Below are 22,679 nucleotides of genomic sequence, written 5' to 3' on the forward strand. Positions count from 1 at the left end.
ATGGTGTGGGAATTGTGGTGAGAGACAGGCTTCAGAAGACAGTGAGCGATATCATCAGAATGAATGTCAAACTCATGGTAATTGGACTACATTGTAATGATAGGGCAGTATTCATAATCTCAGCTTATGCCCCACAGCAGGGTTGTGATAGTGAGGAAAAGAGTGCATTCAAACAGCAGTTGCAGGACCTACTAGATAAAGCAGGACAACATGAATTGGTATTGATAATGAGTGACTTGAATGCACATATTGGGACAGATAGAACAGGATATGATGACTACCTGGGTCCACATGGGTGGGGTAACAGGAATAAAGAAGGAGAAGCCATTCTAAACTTCTGTCCGGCAAATGGCTTGATAGTAGCCAACATATGGTTCGGAAAGAGAGAGTCACAAGATGACATACAAGAGTAGCCAACATGCAACTCAGGTAGACTTTCTCTCATAAGGAAAAGGCACTGGGGTAGAATCCATGATTGCAAAGTCATCCCCAGTGAAACAGTCGGCCCACAGCATAAACCACTGGTTGCCACAGTCAGCTGCAAGTAGTAATCAGAGAAAGCTCTAAGGTCAACAGACACCAAGCTGAAGACCTGGAAGTTGACAGTTTAAGGATTTACTCAGGAATTACTCAGTGCTATAGCACCCCAAGAAGAAGAATGCAAGCACCTCAAAACAGCATGTATTAGGACTACAGAGCAGATATGTGGTTGAGCCAAGTATGGAAATAAGGTACATAAGGAAAGCTGGTGGTGGAATGCAGAAGTCCAGGAAGTGGTCAAAAGAAAGGAGTGCAGAAAAAAATGGGGGATAGGAAAGTCCAACCAGGCTAGGAAGGAATACTGGTTGGATAACAAAGAAGCTAAGGAAAGAGTTGCAATAGCAAAGAATAGGGCATCGGAGGCACTCTACTAACTTCTGGAAAGTGACCCAGTAGGTGGCACAAAGAAACTATACTAGGTTGCAAGGCAAAGACAGAAAGATAAAGAAGATAGTCAGACACCCTTCCTAAGGAATGCCAGCAATAGCCTGCTCACCAGTCCACAGGACATCAAAGGCAGATGGAAGGAATATTCCCAGCAGCTTCTGAATGAAGAAAACCCCACAGAAGCTGTACTGCCCCAGAAACAGTCTACAATGAGAGAAGAACAGGAGCCCACCCTAGAAGACGTAAGAATAGCACTAAGAAAAATGACGTCAGGGAAAACAGCAGGCTCAGATAGGTCACAACTGATGTAATAAAGATGCTGGGTGAGACAGGGGAGAAATGGCTCCTGAGGGTACTCATACCAGTGTGGAAAGAAAGGCATATCACAGATGACTGGAGAATAAGCATACTCATGCCAGTGTGTGCAAGAGCAAAGGGGACATCCACAACTGTGGGCAGTACAGAGGCATCAAACTCCTATTACATCGCATGAAAGTTCTGGAGAGGGTGATTGATAAACTGATATGCAGAGTAGTAGAATGCAAGATGAAAGATGAGCTGTTCAGATTTAGGATGCAGCACAACTGACCCAATGTTTGGAGTGAGGCAGATGGTTGAGAAGAAGCTAGAGATGAGGACAGAGTCCAAATGGGCATTCCTAGACTTGGAGAAAGCATATAACAATGTCCCAATAAAGCTGATCTGGGCAGTACTGCAGTGGTTCAAAGTCCCAGAAACACTGGTAGAATTAGTGCAGGCTATGTACAAGGACCCAATGACTCAAGTATGAACAGTGTTCAGCCTCACAAAGCGGTTCCCTGTTGGAGTGGGTGTACACCAGAGTTCAGCTTTAAGCTCACTGCTGTTAAAACTAGTGATGGAATACATTAGCAAATAGGTTGTAAGGGACAGATCATCAAAGTTACTGTATGCAGATGATGTGGCATTATAAGCAGACTCTGAGCAAGAACTTTAGCAAAGTATACGAGAATGGAATGCAAAACTGAAGGCACATGGGAAGATCTAAGCACAGATAAGACAGTAGTAATGGCAACAAACTGGAGAAATCAAAAGAAGCTGAAAACTGAGATAAAAGGCAAGATAGTGGAACAGATAAATAGCATCAAGTATCTGGCAGGGGTGGTTGAGGAGGTGGAAAGTCTGAATGAAGAGGTCAAAGCTAGAATCAGAGGGGTTGAGGGACTGCAGCCAACTGACAGAGTCTCAGGTGCCATCTATGGCAGAAGAATGCCAAAGAAGCTGAAAAGTAAGGTGTACAAACAGCTGTGTGACTAATGCTACTGTATAGTACAGAAACCTGAGCAGTAAAGGTAGAGCAGATGAAAAAGCTAGAGGTGATGGAAATTAGGTGCTTGAGAAGGGTGGTAGGGTGCACACTGTGGGACAGATGAAGAAGTAATAAGAGCAGAAGCCAAAAAAGTTCCAATTGCAGAAAAGATCAAAGACAACAGATTACTGTAAGTCAGATGTGCAGAAAAGCAGAAGACAATCTGGTGAAGAAGATTTGAGCCAGACAAGTAGAAAATAAGAGGAAATTAGGACGTCCAGCAAAGAGGTAGATGGATTGCATGAAAGATCTGTGACAGGCACGAGTGTTAAAGAAGGCAGGAGTGTGGCACTGCATCGAGAGAGACAGCGACAGTTAACACAATACTCCAACCTCGTGTAAAAAATGGGAAAAGGGGGCTGATGATGATGATAATGATGATGAACAGCCTTAGTTAGCCAGAGATGTTTTACTGTCATTTTTAGGTCAGAGAAATAAATGGCAAAATGAGCCTCAAATGAAACATTGAAGAATGCCACTCATCACCTTTTACCTTAGGCAGCAGTTATCACCCAGCCTGACAAACTGCATTCTATTCTTGAACCAGTTTGTAATCCATCTTTCCACACAAGGATCAATGATTAAGACCATTAGCTTATTAGTAATTATATCATGGTGTATTCACTTTGCATGGATGATCACATTTATTTCCAGCATTGCTTGCCCTAAAAGAATATATCTATAATTACCACTTCTGAACAATAAATAGAGCTCATAATAAAAATACATGACTACATTCATGAAGTACATGACATTATACTGCCTTCACTTATTACTTATTTGTTCTTATGTTAGGCAGGCAGGTGGAGTAATCCAAATGGTATTCTTTTTAGTCTTGACTGAAGTATACATGAAAATAAACATCAAAACCTATCTATCTATGTAATGTGTGTGTGTGTGTGTGTGTGTGTGTGTGTGTGTGTGTGTGTGTGTGTGTGTGTGTGTGTGTGTGTGTGTGTGTGTGTGTGTGTGTGTATACATGTGTGTGAATATATTACAGTTGTGAACAATTACTAATTATTAAGCTAAACAATTAAAGTATGTTATGGAAGAAATGTACTGCATTCGCCTGAATTTATGGAATATTTTTTTTCTTCTATCAGCTGCCCTCATTAGGGGTTGCCATAGCAGATCATCTGTTTCCATTTTTTCCTATCCTCTGCATCTTGCTCTGTCACAACAAGCACCTGCATATCCTCTCTCACAACATCCATAAACCTTATCTTAGACCTTTATCTTTTTCTTTTACCTGCCAGCTCCATCATTTGCGTCCTTGTCCCAATACACCCAGCATCACTTCTCATCACATGTCCAAACCAACGCAATCTTGCTTCACTGACTTTGTCTCCAAACTGTCCAACCTGAGCTGATCCTCTAATATACTGATTCCTAATCCTGTCCATCCTCATCACACCCAATGCAAATCTTAACATTTTAACTTCTTCAGCTCCAGCTTTGACTCCTGTCTTTTTGTCAGTGCCACCGTCTCCAACCCATATAACATTCATGTTGTAGACCTTCCCTTTCACTCTTACTGGTACCCATCTGTCACAAATTACTCCTGGCTCCTATCTCCACCCACTCCACTCTGCCTGCTCTCTTTTCTTCACCTCTCTTCCACACTCACCATTACTCTGAACTGTTGATCCCAAGTATTTCAACTCATCCACCTTCGCCAACTCTACACCCTTCATCCTCACCATTCCTCTGTTCTCACTGTCATTCACACACATGTATTCTGTCTTAGGCCTGATGACATTCATCCCTCTCCTCTCTAGAGCAGATCTCCACCTCTTCAGGGTCTTCTCAACCTGTTCCTTACTCTCAGTACATCCTATCATCCACAAGCATCACAGTCCATGATGACTCCTATCTGATCTCGTCTGTCAATCTGGAACATATGGGTGTAGAATTCAGATCCACTAAAGTCTATGTTCTTAGTCTATAACACAGTAAGCACCTCTTAGCTCACAGAAAACTAACTGGTATCGTCTCCATAGATTAGAAAACTGTTTTGTACTTCCAATTACAATGAAATATAATGCCTTTTATAGATAAAGATCACCCTTACCCCATACAAAAATATAAAAATAACCAAGATTTGGATTAATACAGCCTTCCTTATTTTAGTTTACAATCAAATGTATATGTCTGTTGATTTTTCCAGTATAAAACCCATTCCCATACAGTTACTGTTTAAGTGCACAGCATTTGCAGACTTGTTCTGTCCTCCTGCCCTCCACTGAAACATGTATGAACCTCCCAAGGTAATTTAGCCTCACCACTATGAAACACTGCCTAGATGGTACATGCAGATAAGCTGTATTTGCATGCACCATAGTTTGAGCAATAATAATACATATATTAGATAAATCAGATTTATGCAGCATGTGTAGTGAGATTAGAAGATATAGCATGTACCCAAAAATTAAGATAAACACAGAAGTACTCTATACTTCACCTATATACACTATTTGTTCTAAAAACAACCTCAACAAACTTGCAATCTCCTATAATAATACTGCTAGATTTGCCACTGGCTCTCCTTTTAGAACTCATCACTGTCTTAATCTAATGCAACTAGGATGGCTAGAGTTCCTAAACCAGCTTCAATTTCACCAGCGTGTCATAGCCCATAAGACCCTGTATCAACCCATCAACACTTCAATACTCTCTAGCCTCATTACCCTATACAACAATCTTAAAAATGTATGCTCCTTAAACAAACCGCTTATCAACACCAGCAGATCCAACAACTTGACAGGAGACTCTCTGTTCTCTAATACTGTTGGAAAGCACTGGACTCTTCTACCCACTGAACTCATATCTCTGTCTTCACTGACACTTTTTAAACAGAATCTAAAACTATTTCTCAGCAGTACACATTGGTTATGCCCCTGTACTAACCCTGGCTAACTTTCTCTCTATACGTATAAGAGGGGATACCTTGAAACCTTTGTCATAGATATTTTTAATGAAGTTAAGACTAAACGAATGAATGGTCATTTTCTTGCACTACTAGGGCAGGTGTCCACCAAAAGTCATAATGACTGTAAACCTTTAAATTTTGGACGGGTGCTTACTCTTACTTACACATCCAATTTTTATTTCCAAATATTGGAAAATATTTGATGTTGACCCTGAATTATCAGGGAAATTTGGTATTGAACCGCAAGTGGTTTACTAAAGAGACACTTCCCTTAAAGGATTGTTTGAAAATCAAAAATTTGACACCCACAGTGGTGGTACTTTTAAGTGTGAGAGGTGTGCCCAATGCCCTTATGTTATGGACAGAGAAAAAATCAAGCTCAAAATTTTTATATTTCAGTTCAAAAGGATGTACTGTTACACTGGTTGTGTATTTGGCCTTGTGTAGATTCTGTGCAACTTTCTATGTAGGTAAAACTAAGAATTTATCAACATTTATATGATATCAAACAAAATGAAAAGAATGCACTATATAAACATTTGGTTAGTGAACCTACCCATTCCTTCCTATTCTTTATATTGAACAGGTAAATCTGGGACCTCGTGGGGACCCTTGAATGAGTATTTGGAATTTGCAAATTAGGCTTGATGCCTATCATGCTCCTGGGTTAAATGATAGAATTTCTTTATCTCTATTGAAATTAAAATCTATGTTTTTATTTAGTTACATACACTGTTTAGGATGTTTTAAACATTGTTTTATATTTGGCTTGTATATTTGCAGCCTTGTTAATGGGGAAATGATGTCAGTTATTTGAATGTATTTAAACAGGTGCTAATTGCAGTATTTTTGTATTCTGAGGAAGTCATCTACCAGACAAAAGCACTTAATACTGCTGTGTTTGCTTGCACTGCTTTATCTTGGATGAACATTGTCTGTATTTTTTCTGGATTTGGAGTTTTCTGCTTATGAAGGATTTACCATCTACCAAGGGTCGCTTTTGTCTTGCAACAGCTGCCTTTTATTTTTCATTTTCTCTCTATACACTAATTTGAATACTCCTCATCTTTATAGACTTATCCTTAAAGAACCAAAGACCATGTTATTGCAATTTAAAAATATGTACATATGTATATAGTAACATCTCTTGCACATTACATTTTACTGTTTTGTGTTATGCTCACTATGAGTATTGTATTTTTTATTAACAACAGCTGTTTTACGCTTATACTGTTGCAACATTCTATATCGTATTTTTGCATGTGTCTTGGAGCTTTTCTCCCCGGGCCTCTACTGAAAATGGGCATGTATCCAGTTAGACTAGCCTGGTCAACAAATGTAAAATAAAAATAAAATAAATAAATAAAGTTCTTCATATCTTCAGAAGTTTTTACAGTGAGACAGGATATGAGGTAAGTATCTGAGTGCCTGTAGCAGAGAAGACAACAATGAGACATGCACATGTGAAGGGTACACCAGAGGAAAAACATTTAAAGAAAAAAATACTACAGTAAACAGTGAGGCAAAAGTTAGTGTAAAAAAAATATTTGTTTTATGTCTTTGTGTATTAACATTAAAAAAGCCATTCTCATTGCAGTATGAGTTGATGCATTTAAAGCCTTCTTATAAATATATTTCTTTACTATGTCTAACAATGGTTGTTATGAATATTTTATATGCAGTACTGATAATGTGGAATTCAGCCTCTAGGTGGTATGGTAGCTATTGTTGTCAACTGATTAAAAAATGCACAAATTATATGTTAATATCTCTCACCTGTTCCTCATTAAAATCTATGATGACTAAATCAGCACCTGCAGCCTTGCAAAGATTCCTGCTGTTCTGCCATGTTTCAGTGGTCTTTGAAACGTAGTAGCACTTGTATATAAACATAATCCAGCCTTCTGGGCAGCAAACAAACATTTCTGTAGGTAAAAGTAAATGGAAGAAGTTGTTAAGGTTGAATTGTTATTTACCAGAAGGTAATACCATAGTTTAAAGATTTGTAATTAATTAAATACTGTGAACACTGGTATTTGCAGAATAAAAAAAAAAAGTGAAGAAAGCAACTGTACTGAACTTGGCAATGAGTGTTGCTGCTGCTGTTGAAACCAACATTATCCTCTTTGTTTAACAAGATCAACATATGAAATATAAATACAATAACAGAAAAAAAGTTAACTGTGTGTAAAAAATGTTACATTTCTCTGGCAATATTTTGTCTTTAGAAGTGAAACTGTGACTGATTTGTGAATGTACAATAGCAAATGTAAGTCCTTGCTTGTTCTCCAATAATAGCTACTTGTTACATTCATAGGTTCATAGGTTCATAGGTTCATACTAGGCTATCTGCCCTAGGGCATTTATAAAGGATACTATGCCCATTATTTTGCTGTGCCTCTGTCAAGCAGTGACAATCTCCCATCCATTGGTCAAGATTTCTCTTGAACAAGGCCAGGATTTTGTTCCACAGCATAGGGAGTCTCTGGGTGATGAATCTGTCCCTCCAGCACATCCTATTGATAGCTGTGTTGAGGTTTAAGTCTCTTGCCCTTGTAGTTCTGATGGATTTAGTTTTTGAGGTGAAGCATGTTCATTAATTCGACATGGCCTTGTATGTCAAGCACAGGTCACCTCTGAGGCGACTGAATAGAGCTGGAGTTCCTTCAGTCGGGCAGCATAAGACATATTTTGAGACCCTTTATCCTTTTGGTGAGGAACTTTTGGGGCCTTTCCAATTGCTGCAGGTGTCGGGTCAGATACATTCGAATGGGGCATTGTATTCAATCATTGGTCTGATGAGTGATGAGTACAGGGAACGATGACCTCCCTTGATCTAGATGTGAATCCCTTCATGATCAGGTGGGCAATGTAGAAGGTCTTCCTAACTACTTTGGCAACGTGAGTGTCAAACGAAAGGTTACTGTCAACCTGGGTCCCCAGATCCCTGATAACCTCTTCTGTGCTTAGTGGATTGCCACCTATATGGTAACTAGGGGTAACCTTGTTTTTCCTGAAGGGTATGACTATGCATTTTTTGGCGTTTAACTTTAGGCCATGGTTCTGGCACCAGTTATCCATTTCTATGAGACCCTTCTGAAGGATGTCTGTGTCAGATGGGTTTTCAACTATGGTGCCCAGTTTACAGTCATCTGCAAACTTTGTCAGCCATAATTCTCCTGTGTTTGCTTGTACTTCTGAAAAGTAGATGCCGAACAAAAGTGGGCCCAGGACTGAGCCCTGTGGGACACCACTTGTGACAGGCTTGGAGTCTGACATGGCGCCAGCAACTCTGACCCTGTGGGTTCTGTCTCTTAACCAGTTTGCAACCCATCTAGTGACGTATGGGTTTATATTTAAGCTGGTGAGTTTTTCAATGATACCCGAGTGGGGTATTGTGTAGAAAGCCTTTGCCAGGTCAAGGTAGGCTGTGTGGACTGCCTTGCCCTCGTCAATGGCCTTGGTGACTGTTTCGAAGAAGTTGACCAAAGGCATGATCTGCCCTTGACAAAGCCAAACTGGGTTGGATCCAAAGTCTGCAAGTCCCCTATGTCTTTATTTATGAGTTCCATTATGATCCTCTCCATAGCTTTGCAGACCAGGCGGGTTGGTGGAGGCACCTCCTTTATGAAGTGGGACCACGCCACTCCTTGGGTACGTATCCTGAGGTGAGGCTAAGATTAAACAGCTGCACTAGCTGTGGGTTTAATTCCTCATTGAGTTTGTGGAGCACACAACCGGGGACACCATCTGGTCCCATGGATGCTGTGTTTTTGAGAGCAGTTCTCACCTGAGCATTTGAGATGTTTGGGGACTACAATCCTCTGGTATAGATATCTCTCCTTTTGCACTGAACCTGTCAGCCAGTATGTTGGCAATGTCTGTAGGTTCAGTGATTTTTACGTCATTTTGAACTAATTCTGAGCATATCTGGGAGTTTCCTCCCAGGTTTCTAACATAGATAAAAAAGGCCTTATGATTGTCTTTTGAGTCCTTAATGATTTTTCTCTCAAAATTTGCCTTAGATGCTTTTATGAGAGATCTCAGTTTTTTACTTATAATGATCAGGGGTGTCTTCCCTTTTACGGATTTTGCTCTATCTTGTAGTAGCTTCTTCCTTTTGTTGTAAAGCTTGTTTATGGCTGGCGTCCACCAGACTGGACGCTTGCCTTTGGTACAAAGAGTCTTTGTTTTGTTTGGGAATGCCTGGTCCATGCAGTCCTGGAGGTGCTGGTAGAAGGCATTTGTAAGTGATTCAGCAGTTTGAGTAATGGTTTCCGCTGGCTCGGGGGCCTTGAAAGAGACCACACCAGTCTTTAGGAGTGTGAAGTCGGCTTTTGAGAAGTTCTTCACTGTGGTCTTTTTATCTGGGGTGGGGGCGGGATGTGGACTTCCAGTGAGATTAGTTTATGATCTGATCTCACCAATGATGGGTATACTTCTGGTGTTGAACATTGTGACCCCATGTTTGTGATGATGAGACCTAGTATGTTTTCTCCTCTTGTGGGGATGGTGACTAGTTGTTCCATGGCATTTGAGTTTATGAACTCTAGGAACCTTTGGGCTAGAGTGTTGGGGCTTGAGTAGTGATCCCGGTCTATATTTGGATAGTTGAAATCACCCAGTATGATGGTGTTTGGAGATATATTTATCCCCTCCAGTGTTTTCAGGAAAGCTGTGTGAGGTTCCTGAGTTTGAGAGGGTGGCCTGTAGCAGGCTACAAACTGCAGTGCAGTCTTGCCTATGGTTAATTGCACCTGGATGGTTTCCGATGCATTGTGCGTTGCTACCAACCTTGAGGTGAGGGTGTTCTTGATGAATATGGACACCCCCCTCCTTTCTTGGTGTTGTCCAGATTTTGGGGCCTGAACGCATGATATGAGGTAAAACCTGATAGTGCCGGGGTGCTCTCAGGAGCCTTGAACCAGGTTTCAGTCACAGCACAGACATCGATGTTCTCCATACTGAGAAGGGCTTAGAGTGCGTGCATCTTGAGGTTGAGACTTCTGGCATTGAGCAGCATTACCCTGAGTTTTTTTCCTTTTTTGTGTTCTAGGGTGGTAGGTTTAGAATTTGAGCCCTGCCTAAAAAGGCACAATGGGGTGGCAAGAGCCTTTGCCAAAATCCGAAGCCCAGGGGTGACAGGTGCGCAGCGTGGCTTGTCCAGCATGCAATCCCAGGCAGACAGACATTGGATCCCCTTTGAATGACACCATAGTTTAAGCCAATTATTAAAGCTGATCATCTTGTCTTCGTATTGTGGCATCATTCTTGGTGAAGGTAGGATACTGCTCAAGGTCAGGGTCATACCTGCCTGGGCTAGACAATCAGAGAGCTCCTCTATGTCTCTTTTCATGTAGTCCAGGGAGGTGTGTCTCAGGTCGTTCACACCAGCATGGACAATGACTGAGTCATACTTGTGCCTGCAGTTGAGTGACTGAGTGCTTGTGTTATGTGGCGGATTCTAGTGCCCGATAGGCAGCTTACTGTGAACTTCTCCTTACTCAATCTGGTGAGCGGGACGTCAGTGTGTCTGACTATGGAGTCACCTATGACGAGTGTGTCTGGCATTGTGTTTGGCCTTAAGGGCTGTGACTGTTTGGCACACTGACTCTGTGGTCTATGTGTTGCATGTGCTGTGCCCTGTGGAGACAGTTGTTTGGGTGTTTGCTTTGGTGGCCTCTGCTGTTTTGGTAGATTTTTGATCAGAGCCTCTGTGTATGTCTGTGTGTTTATGTGTATGATTTGAAGTTGTGATAGTGCTATGTGAGACTGGATTTGTGGTGTGTGTGGTTACCTTCTCCTCCTGTCTGGTCTTGCCAGTCCTATGTTGAGAGAGCCCAGCCTCCAGTTTGGCTATATATTTGCATCTCTCGCATGTATTTGTGTTTTGATGGGAGAAGGAGAGGGTTGTCAGTGTACATGAGGCAATTGTAACATTGCCTCAATATTCCCAGATTCACCAGCTGAGCAAGAGAGGACACTAGCAACTGATCCATCGCCATGCTAGAAGGAATAGACAAAAACTTTATGTAGATGAGTTTGAAAGAGACTTCGAGGGATGTGGTGTTTTTTTGGCCGATGGGGTACTATGTATAATAAAAAGTGCTATATCAGAGTAAAAGTACTTTAGGAGCAAGTGCTAGGCTTTACAGATAGAAAATAGTCTACTTGGGAATCAAGTAGAGCTGAACGTTTTAGTTAGAGAATAGAGAATTCCTACTTCATATGGCTACTTGCGTTATGTAAATATTTATTTATTTATTTCACATTTGTTTACCGGTAAAGTCCGACTGAACACATGCCCATTTTCAGTAGAGGCCCAGGGAGATAAGCTCCAGTAAACAGTAGGCAACATGTTGATAGGCTAAATAATACAAAAAGTTCAAATAGCATACCAATACAACAGTAACAGAAAAAATGGCAATATAATATCTAGTGAAAACAAAAACAAAAACATTATAGATACATTTGAACAAGAAAAAGGGAAGTAGTATAGAATGAGGGGGGAGAATGAGCTGTATAGTATGATAGAAACAACTATGACAGATGTAGATAGATAAAAGCCAGTATTATATCTGTATACATATATATATATATATATATATATATATATATATATATATATATATATATATATATATCAGTATAGCTATAGGATATTGACTTAAGCTCTAATGTTTTATAAGACATGGACTGGCACTTTTGCAGCTAAAGCTCAGTCAGTATAAATGTGGAGCTATGCTACACAAACAAAGTCATGAAAATTAAATGTAGCTTTTATCTCAGTAATGACAATGGTTATTTTCATCTCTGTAGACAAGTGCGAGAAATCACTAGTACCTGAAATAGGAACTTGTTAACTGGTGAATTCTAAGTACATAGATGAGAAGCTGTCTGTGCATATACACTATTTACACTGCATACATACAAAATATTCTATAAGTAGTGAAGATTAATACATGAAGGTCTGAAATTTAATCTAAATGTATGGGTCTCATAAGTAATATTTTTTTCTCTGTTGGTAATTTTAAGTAGCTAGAAACCACTTGAATTCATAACTGAGTCTTAAAGTCACAGCACTTATCCAGGGGTACAGCTTTTATATGCGCTATATACACAAACGAAATCAACAACCAGAAAAGAACACTTATCACCTCCGTGTCTTGAGACACCAATTTCCATTAAAATAGCAGCAACAAATGAGAAGAATAATCACTAGCAATGGTCAACAGTGATTAAAATTAATTTATTATAACAAAACCAACAGATGAAACCAACGGTTAAGCGCTTTCACTTGCTCCACGGCAAGCTTCATCAGAACAATATAAAGCGAGACTGTTGACATTTAAATAACCTATTTGGTGCCAAATGCGCTGTTTAAAAATAATACATTTAAGGGCATATGACATGTTACAAATACATTTTTAAAACTACTAAAATAAAATCTACTAAAATAATAATATGCTAAGCGTGTCCCTGTAACCCTGAATAACTACTTAATGAATCAGCAAAAGTGCTGACTGACCTATCTACAGACACTGATCGTAACATCTTCCCATAAAATATAATGTATAAAAATATAAAGATAGAATATATTGTAATATATATCATGTAACCAACCACTAAAAGAATACATTAATACAGATAAATAGAATTATCAACATAATATGAATTACTCATGTAAGAATCCCAATAAATGTTCAAAAAATCTGAAGATTATATTATGGTGTTTATCAAAACCCCCCGGATTCATGAAGCTTGTGCCTGGCATAGGCATAGTGTAGGCGGTATAACGCCAAATATGTCCGCTGAGCGATTCAGGTATGAACCAATTCCACGTGCACTACCGGTGTATGCCAGATCTACGCAGCCCACGGTATATGTATGCAAATCACCCCATGCGCATTGTTACACCATGCTAATGAAGACATACAGCGATTCACGAAGTGGTGCAGGCATAGCGCAAGCCCATGGAAATGTAAACCAAAAAACACGGTTTACATTTTCCCAAACAGAACATCGGAGTTATGGAAGTAGACCAGACACAAAGTTAACATATGCCAATGGCCAAATACACAGCCAATGGCACAAGAAAAGATGCACAACAACTAGAAAACAACATTTAATGTCATGGCCACAGTAACGCACAGTACAACCGCAGGGCATGTGTGCGCAAACAGGAATACAAAGGAAATGTATACAAAAGGCAGACAATCGCAATGTGAGACAAAGCATGATTTCACCATAATTAGCAATGGAAGGCATGGTACACCACAAACAAGGCGCAAGGGTTGCCAAGGGCCCGCAACAGTGTTCGGCACTGTAAATATGATTTAGTAGTCAATGCCATGCAAATGAGGCAGGTAATACTCGCAAACGTCCCACTGGATTAAGGATGTACCAGATGGCACAGCGTTATAACACCGAGCAGTGTATCAGAGGTGATACATGACATCAGCAGCGGGGTGTGCCACCATATCAGTAAGCACATTGGAGCTATGCAAATCTGGCCTGGCCATTGCTAAGCAAAGCTGCAGGACAGGGGTGGGGAGAAAGGTAAAGAACCATTTAGCTGAGAGCACACATGGTGCCCGAAAACGCATGTGTACGGGGATGAAAATGTGCCCGAAACCCAGCAAGCGGATGCACGCGCCATGAACAATAGCAGAAACAGGAAGGGCAGGGGAAGAAAAGAAGGAAATGCCGAAGCAGGGTAATTGGCATACTAATGAGCAATTAACACCAACCAACTCACGGCAGCCAGTCGATGGCAGAAGACAAGCCTGCATGCAGAAAACTGCAAAACAGGATAGGGGAGGCAGAGGATTGCAGAGAAAGGAGGGGAGGACTTGGAATGCATAGATAGGAGAACTGTCATAGCAGAGCAAAGCAAACCATAGTAGACTGGCAATAGAACACATTACGCAAGATAAGCCAGGTCTAGGAAAGTACAAATGAAAGCAGGCTGCTGGATGCATGCCAGCAAATGGTAGATGTAACATGCACAAATGTAAACGGAAGGGCAGGAGGTAATTCACGGCAGCCAAATGTAATGCAACACCAAAGGCAGCACAATAGTGGTTCCGTTAATCAAACACAGAAGACACCCTGTAGCCAAGATCGTACATACATTATTTGTTGAGCTGTTTTTTGCTGACAAGGGCCTCGGATTTGATTTATCATCAGTGTTCATAGCAAAACAGTATAAAGTGTGAAAGCACCCAACACACACCTGTGTATTCCCAAACACTGCACCATAGGTGTAAACAGATGGGGAACTTTTAAAATGTACATGTTGGGAGCTGCCATAGCTGTGATTCATCAGCATGTATTACAGACCGGCGGTGTTGTGGAGGATGATGCCGACAACCACCGTAGGCCTCGGAGGAGGAGAAGAGTGTTCAGACCAAGGGTAACCTACCAGGGGCTACATGATCTGGAGATAGTAGAGCATTACAGGGTGGACAGGGACATCTTACAGCAAATAGTAGAGCTGTGCTGGCCATGCCTGAGAACCAGAAACAACAGAGGGGAACCTATCCCAGTGGACACGAAGGTATGAGTAAGCTTGTGAATACTAGCCACAGGTACCTTGCAAAGGCCAACTGGAGATATAATGGGGATCTCACTGGCATCGGCATCCAGAGTACTACACCAGTTCCTGGATGCCATGTTACCACATGCCAATGAGCATATATATTTCCCCCAAACTCAGGAGGAGTTGGCCAGCAATATGCGTCACTTCAACCGTGTGGCAAACTACCCTGAGGTACTGGGTGCGATAGACTGCACGCATATACAAATCAAGTCACCACCCGGTGAGTATGGTAGACACTACATAAACCGCAAGGGATTCCACTCCATCAACTGCCAGGTCGTGTGCAATGCCTAGGGCATTATCATGGATGTGTGTGCTGGCAGCCCTGGAAGCTACCATGACTCCCATATCTGGCATGTCTCACAGCTGTATCAGGTATTTGTCAGGGGGGACATCCCACAAGGCCACCTTGTGGGAGATGCTGGCTATGCACTGGAGCCATGGATGATGACCCCATCAGAAATGCACACACACCAATGCAAGAATGCCATAATGAGGCACACACACAAACCAGAATCATCATAGAGTATGTGTTCGGAATGCTGAAATCACGGTTCCGGTGCTTGGACACATCTGGTGGAGCCTTGCAGTACTCTCCTGGCACATGTGCCCACATCTTCATAGTATAGGTTCATAGGTTCATAGGTTCATACTAGGCTATCTGCCATTAGTTTGCAGCAGTGATACAGAGATGATCCCCGCAACGATCTCACATCCACTGGTCAAGATTCCTCTTGAACAGAGCCAGCGAGGTGCTCTGTCTCACATGGACCGGGATTCTGTTATAGGTAATAAGTCATAGGTTAGAGCTAAGCTAACTGCCCTTGAGAGCCATTTTAAGCCTAGCCAATTATCCCTTGTGAGACTCAAACCCTGCACCTTGTGTTTGTAAAGCAAACACTTTAACCATTAGGCCACCCTCCCTTTGTGCCATGCTAAATAATATGATCCTGTGGAAACAGCTGCAGCAGGGTCAAAATGGGGGAGGGCCTTACAGCCCACCGCAATTGCCAAGGCCAACACAGGCACAGAGGGATCCAGACCATGGACACACTGTGCCAGCCCCAGTAGGCAGATGGAGGCATGCCCAATATGCCTATGCCTTGGCAAAGAGGGAACATATAGCACATAACTTGACAGTGTAGGCTCCCACGGACTGACACCCCTCTCCACCTGCACACACAGTAAAATGGATGGCACGCAAACACGACCACCTGTAAATTGTGATGTATAGGTGGCCCACTGTGGAATCCTACATAGGCAGCCCTCAAACATTGTACATGCAACAGCCATTGGAACACAGAAATGTTAACACCTGAACAGTAGATGCTCCTATCAGCATCTGTCATTGCTGTGTGTAGAGGTTCTCAGGTACATCGGCAGGTACACGTCCGATTGTCAGAGGCAAAACAACAAACGGGGCAAACAGTGACTCCCGTCGCCACAACATCGAGTACGCAACTGTCGCTTACTGGAGCAGAGGCAATCATGGGAGCACATGTGTGTAAGCACTGTCCCACACACACTCAACACGGATTCCCCACTGCATCACTGAGGGGGCTCCACAAAATGTAATCATGGATGTTTTGTCAAGGCAGGGGATGTACCCATTACAGGCATTTGTCAACACAGCATGCTGCATCCATGGTCGGATGAAGGTGTAGCACATCAGCGGGTGTAGCTAATTGTGATATACATACCCAATGCTGGAGTACAGCCAGTTAACATCACATGGACATACCATTAACTGGACCCATCAATTTGTAAAGTAACAGAGTTATCCATGTGAGTGTAGTGAGGAGTAACTGCTGTAGTGTACTTCACATACAAAATGATATAATACGTGTACAACCCCCAGATGTCCAAGTGGTACACGTAGTGACTGTCAGGCATGTTCCCGGTCCCACTTCCCACAAGGGATGTAAAGTAATCCCGACAGCACGAGCAAGGCATTTCGGATGCAGGTCATCAGAATATGTGTAGCACACGTTAGCGGGAATAAGCGCTGCCCACAGCTGGTAAGCCATGTTTAAATGTGACTATACGGATATGCGGAAAACAGGGCTAAGCTTCACTGACCACTGCACAGATTATGGTCAATGATGTACAGAACAGATGAAACCAGCATTAGTCACCCCTGAACAAATAGCGCCTGCTCTGAAGGGTAAAACGTCCACTGCCAGGAGTGGAACAGGCAATCATGTATACAATCACCCAACACTATTGCTAGCCAAGATGTATGTACGGCAGGGTTGCCACATTGCAAAAGACCAATGTGTGACATACGCCAGATGTCTGCAGGCCGACACATACACCCAGCCAGTACGACAACCAGAACGTCAGTGTTTTGCATTGATAAAAAGCTTATTCTGGTAATGGTTGCAGGTACGTGTTCTGTGTCCTGTAACATGTAGGTGGGTCGGATACGCAACTATTACATAAACTATAGGGAATATGTTTGTCCCACAGTCGCAGGACATTTGCTATGTTCACATATATGTTGCAGGACACATCTGCATAAAGAAGGACTGTCCCTCGCAAAGCGGGACGGGAGGTAATCTTAACCCATGGCAGGTGTGTAATGTGACAGGTACAGACACAAACGTGCGGAGTCCAGGAAACACAGTATACACTGACAAATACACAATGAAAGTCATAGCGTGCCTGTCACCACCCCTGAGATATGTGCATATCTATCTATCTATCTATATCTATATATATATATATATATATATATATATATATATATATATACAGATCGAAAGGGCAATAGTGTGAGATATGTCGATATAAAAGGCGTCGCTGACATCTGCAAATATATAGATAGGTCAACGACATTCAAAACACCTTTGAGGTACAAATAAATAGGATACCGCCAAGTATGGAATGTGTCACACACCGACACGCATAACCAGGAGGCTGAAAGACAGAAAGAACACAGTACTGGAACAGTAGAACCGTGAGCAATATGACAATAGTAAGGACATGTAGTCACTGCTGCTGGCGGTGCGGTCCATGTAGGTACCATGTACAACTGTGGTTGAGAGTGATGTAGCCTGTGTATGTGTGTGTTGAGGGTGCCATGTGTGTTTCCGTGTGACTGTAATGTGTGTGTGTGTGTGTCTGCATCGTGCGTCTGTAGGTGGCAACTCAGAGGTAGATGATAATGGTAGGTGTGGGTATAGCTAGCCGGAGGCATGCGGTAACCACCTGTCCCACATTGGGAGGGACAGCCACTACCTGGGCATTTGTGTCCTGACATGAAACATTACAAAGGGCAACTGTTCGAGAGTGTAGGGTATTAGTATGTCCCAAATATTATGCAATAGTTGTAGGAAATACTCATGCCTGTATGTAAGAAATGGAAATGTTACATGCAAACTGATACGCAGGCAAGGTCCAAGAACAATTGGTATTTAATGAGGATAAAAGTATGTGCCATCCTGTGTACTGACCGTGGCTATATGTCAACCTGTAAACACCACTGTGTGACCCGCAAGTGTCTAACTATGGCTATATGAAAAGGTGGCAAGCCATGCCACAGAGGGTCTGACACCAACACCACTGCAATGACTGCAAATATCTGGGGCACACATACACGGGATAGCGGTCATTTAGAAATATCCCTGCACATATCGACGTACATCCGGAAGTATGGAAGTATCAATCTCACAAAACAGTGTAAGAAACTTATCAACCTCACCCGCATACCATATAGAAACGAATTAACAACGGCCCAAAGTAAACACCCGTAACAGAAATCTAGTAAGTGATAGCACTGTAATTAGGGAAGGGGCCCACACACACATATATATATGGACTAAGTAGAAATGCAAGCCCCACAAAACTGTATATGCTAAGTACACCCGCCACATCCCCCACACTGGAAACAATAGCAATACAGACTGTAATCACAGCACAAACATCCAGTTAGTCAATTACATCTGCTGAACCATTAACATACCTTGTGAGAGACACATTTAAAGGCGCCATGCAAAATTGTATCCATCGTATAACGCAACAAACGGCGATGTTACAGGTGTTTGCAATGGTCCGTTATCAGACGGGTGGGATGACAGGTACAGTCACAGGTAGAACCACATATAAAAACCGTCACACACAATCCACGGGGAACATGACTCTGAAATACACTTGGCTCTACACATAGCAGTTGCAATTACACACAACAAAACACAATACAGGCCGTCTCCCCGAAGGCAGGGCAAATGGCCAACGCCCAAGTGGAGAATTGAGTTATACACCACTGTTGATGTGTAATTGGCGAATGGAGTAGCTGCACAGCTGAAGTGCACGTAATTAGTCACACTGGCACACCAATTGGCGGCAGTAAACCACATGTTGCAGGTATCCACGTATATAAGGATGACTTGTCAGATATTCAAATGTATGCTCATACTGAATAAAAGTTCAAAGAGTGATACAGAACAGCAAGATAAAGACAAAATACTGTAACGATATAAAGGTATGTACAACACTACCTGTATGTATTGTATGTCCTGTATTAAGTTATGTCAGTGTATGCATAGCCTGTTTTGCAGTAATTAAAACTGTCCACCATGCATAAAGTGGGAAATGGTATTTATGTATGATGTCTTACTGATTGTAGTAACGCTTGTAAAAGTTGTGCATCTAGCAGTGGGCCACAAGGTAAACAGCATAGACACCACAAGGGATGCAACATGACAGCTTTAAACAGAACAATGTCAGATGACCCGCCGGCAGTGGCAGGGTATGTCCAACAAGTATGTGCCATAGCAGGGGATAGTATTATGTGGATATACTGTAACAGTACGCATGTGTATGGGCATATAACGTCAATGACATGTCTAAGGTGGTCCCCCTGTGCAAGTATGCTATAAATTATGGGATACTATGTAACATATGTGTAATGTATAGTACAGTAGATTGATATGTCAGATATGCTACACAGGAGAACAGGCATATGATGCATACCAAAGGTATTGTATAGTGATGTGAGTACTATGTAATTAAGTTATGTATAAACAGTTATGATGACATAAATAATGTAATCCACTCTGTGCATTTCCAAAGGATGTAAACACTACTCCCATACGAGAATAGCAGAAGAGATGTGACAGACAAACAAGAACATGATTGGTGTATTCAATAACAGGATACATATGGCCTGTAGTCATGGGACATGGTAATAGCATGACACCTAATCTAAATGGAAGGGCTATTCCAGTAACCATGCACAAAGGACATGTAATAGCTCCACAGGTTCATAGTGGAGTACCATGCAGTCTGGCAAGTGTATGTGTGACAATAACTACAGTGTGCATACCAGTGGCACCTCTCTAGGGTAGTGTCCTGTGAACAGAAGAGCCATGTGTAACCTGCATCTCTGCACAGTACAGCCACTGCAGTGATCCCTGGCGTACATGTGTCCACCATCCACCAAGTGAGGTATCACATGAACACTGCTACTAACTGTCCATGCGTGATGTACATAGGAATCCTGTCCCAAAGCATGGTGAGTGTCTGGTCTGGGAATTCAACCCCCAAGCACATCCCATACACTGTTGCGTGTGTGCACATATCCATGAGCATCATGCTCACAGTGGCTATTGTTTATGTCGTGTATGCGGAGTATATCCAATAACATATTTGCAGACATGGGCCCTATGTTTGCAGCAGAGGTCACCCCTGAGTATGTAGCCCGCAAATGTGTACAGACATGGTGTCTGTACTGCAGCCGCGAACTTTAACCATTGTAGCTCAATAAACGTCATGGCGTTCTAATGTTGAGTTATGTAAAGCTGTAGCTGTTGTCTAAGGTACACCCTAAGCAGGGTGTTGTACCCATGGATGTGTGTATAAGTCCGGTGTGCAGAGGTACAATGGGTGCCTATGTACCAGCCACACTCCCAGTACAGACAAGTGTGGACACGTAGGATATCCACGCCACAGTGGCAATGTGGTAATCACAGGAGTGTGTGCAACATACATGTGTAGTATGAACATGTACAATGCGACATGTATGTAGGGGAGTAACACCTATGTGATAACCAGTGGGTGGATGGTGTACTGCAAAGGTGATGTTCATACCAACTGTCATGCAGGTTGAGGCCATGATGCTCATATCAGGTATCCATCACAGTGACACCCATATGGATGGTGTCTGTAACAGCTGGTGGATCAACAATGGCACTTGGTATGCAGTGGTCTGTACAGCTAGGCAGGGAAGTCCCTCAGTGGTAGCCTGTACCTCAGGGAAGCATATACCGAACATGAGGGCCCCATGACTGAGGACTGTGGTATGCCAAGTGTAACTGGAATGCAGTATGTGATATGGTATGCCACCCTCAGTGTGTGTGCCCTGTCCATTAGCCACTTTGCATAACATCCTGAGACATATGTGTCAATGTGCAGGTGGATGTGTATGTTGTCAATACCAGAATGAAGAACGGTGCTGAAAGGCAGCGAGAGGACAATGTAGGCCATGTGGACCCCAGTGTCATCATCAACTACTCTGGCGACCATATGAAAGGTGTTTGAACAGGTGTAGGGGCATGCTGTGGCCCCAACAACACCAACCCAGCTGGTATCAAAGGACAGGAGCACAACAAAGACTCAGCGAATGATGTCCAGGATGATGTGCCCTATAGCCATGCAGAACAGTCCAGTGAGGTGTGCAGGGCAATAGTCCCAGTTGTGCATTGTGGTGCCAGCTGTGTGGAGTGTAATGGTCGCTGTGTGCCAGTCAGGGGCCACAATGTCTGGTACAAGGCTATTACTGAATATGGTGTCCCGGTGGGTAGACATATCATTCAGAGGTCTGTGGACATCACAGGCTGGAATGTTGTAGGGTGACAAGGGGCCAGTGTCCTAGGACATATAGAGTGCAGGTTAGTACTGTGTAGGTGTGACCACAGGTACACAGCAATGTTCCTGCTAGGAATGTGGCCCAGTAGGGAGTGACAGGGTGTAATGTTAGCACTGAAGCCATCCAACAGCATGTTGCCAACATCACCTGTTACTGTCATGTTTCAGAGTGACAGTTGTAAGCGTGAGCAGATGTGGGTATTGCATATGACTGCTGACATACCACCATAATGCCTGGTGGTACATCTCGGAATGTGTCACAGTAATGTGTACGTCGCTAGTTATGGAGTGTGTGATGAGGGATCCCGTGGCCCTACTGAGGCTGACCAGTGAGATACCCCACCCATGGGAATGTACACCACTGTGCAACAGCCCCCACCTGGTGTTGTAAAGTATGTCCATGGAACCGCACCCCTAGAGTGGCATCTTATATCTGGTGTGTACCATCATGGCTGTGTGTGGCATAGCATGATCTATATTGTCATGTACGTGCTAATGACATGTAGTGGGGTATGTTTCAGCATTTGTATGTGCATTGTGCACCTGCATGTGTGTCATGACGTCAACTACCGCTGTCAAACGACACCTGTAGTAGGTGTTGTAGTACTCATCTACTGTGTATGCCATGAAGTGTGTGGTGCTGGTATATGGCTAACAAGGGTGAGTAGCATATGTTCGGATACCACCAATGAGGGGATAACCCCAGGTGTGGAACAGCAGTCACATGTTGGTAGTGTCCATGTCAAGGATACTGTTGGTCTTGGAGGTGGTGTGTATTGGTCGAACCAGCCAAGTGGAGGTTATGACTCACGGACAGTGTACGCCGAATGTGTCGGCACATGTGCGGCTATCACAGTTAAGTGTGGGCTACTGTCAGTCTCACATCAGTAGCAGCAGTATGAGCCCAACTGTCCAGTACACCATGAAATGAGGTCTGGTAGCCATGGGGTTTGTTGAATCCGCAGCTGGTAATACTGTGCATAGCAGTTCCGGACACAGTTATTTGC

General features: G+C 42.7%; 1 protein-coding gene across 1 annotated transcript in view; it reads right to left on the reverse strand.

Annotated features, from left to right (window-relative positions):
- LOC122808666 (CD209 antigen-like protein C) overlaps positions 1–22,679 on the reverse strand; it is a 739,543-nt gene that overhangs the window by 284,509 nt on the left and 432,355 nt on the right. The window contains exon 4 of the mRNA XM_044079642.1: positions 6,981–7,129. Within this exon, the coding sequence (XP_043935577.1) occupies positions 6,981–7,129 (149 nt within the window). The remainder of the gene's footprint in view (positions 1–6,980; positions 7,130–22,679) is intronic.

This window comes from Protopterus annectens, chromosome 8.part0 (genome assembly GCF_019279795.1).
Source record: "Protopterus annectens isolate FY-2018-M chromosome 8.part0, PAN1.0, whole genome shotgun sequence".
Lineage (NCBI taxonomy): Eukaryota > Metazoa > Chordata > Ceratodontiformes > Protopteridae > Protopterus > Protopterus annectens.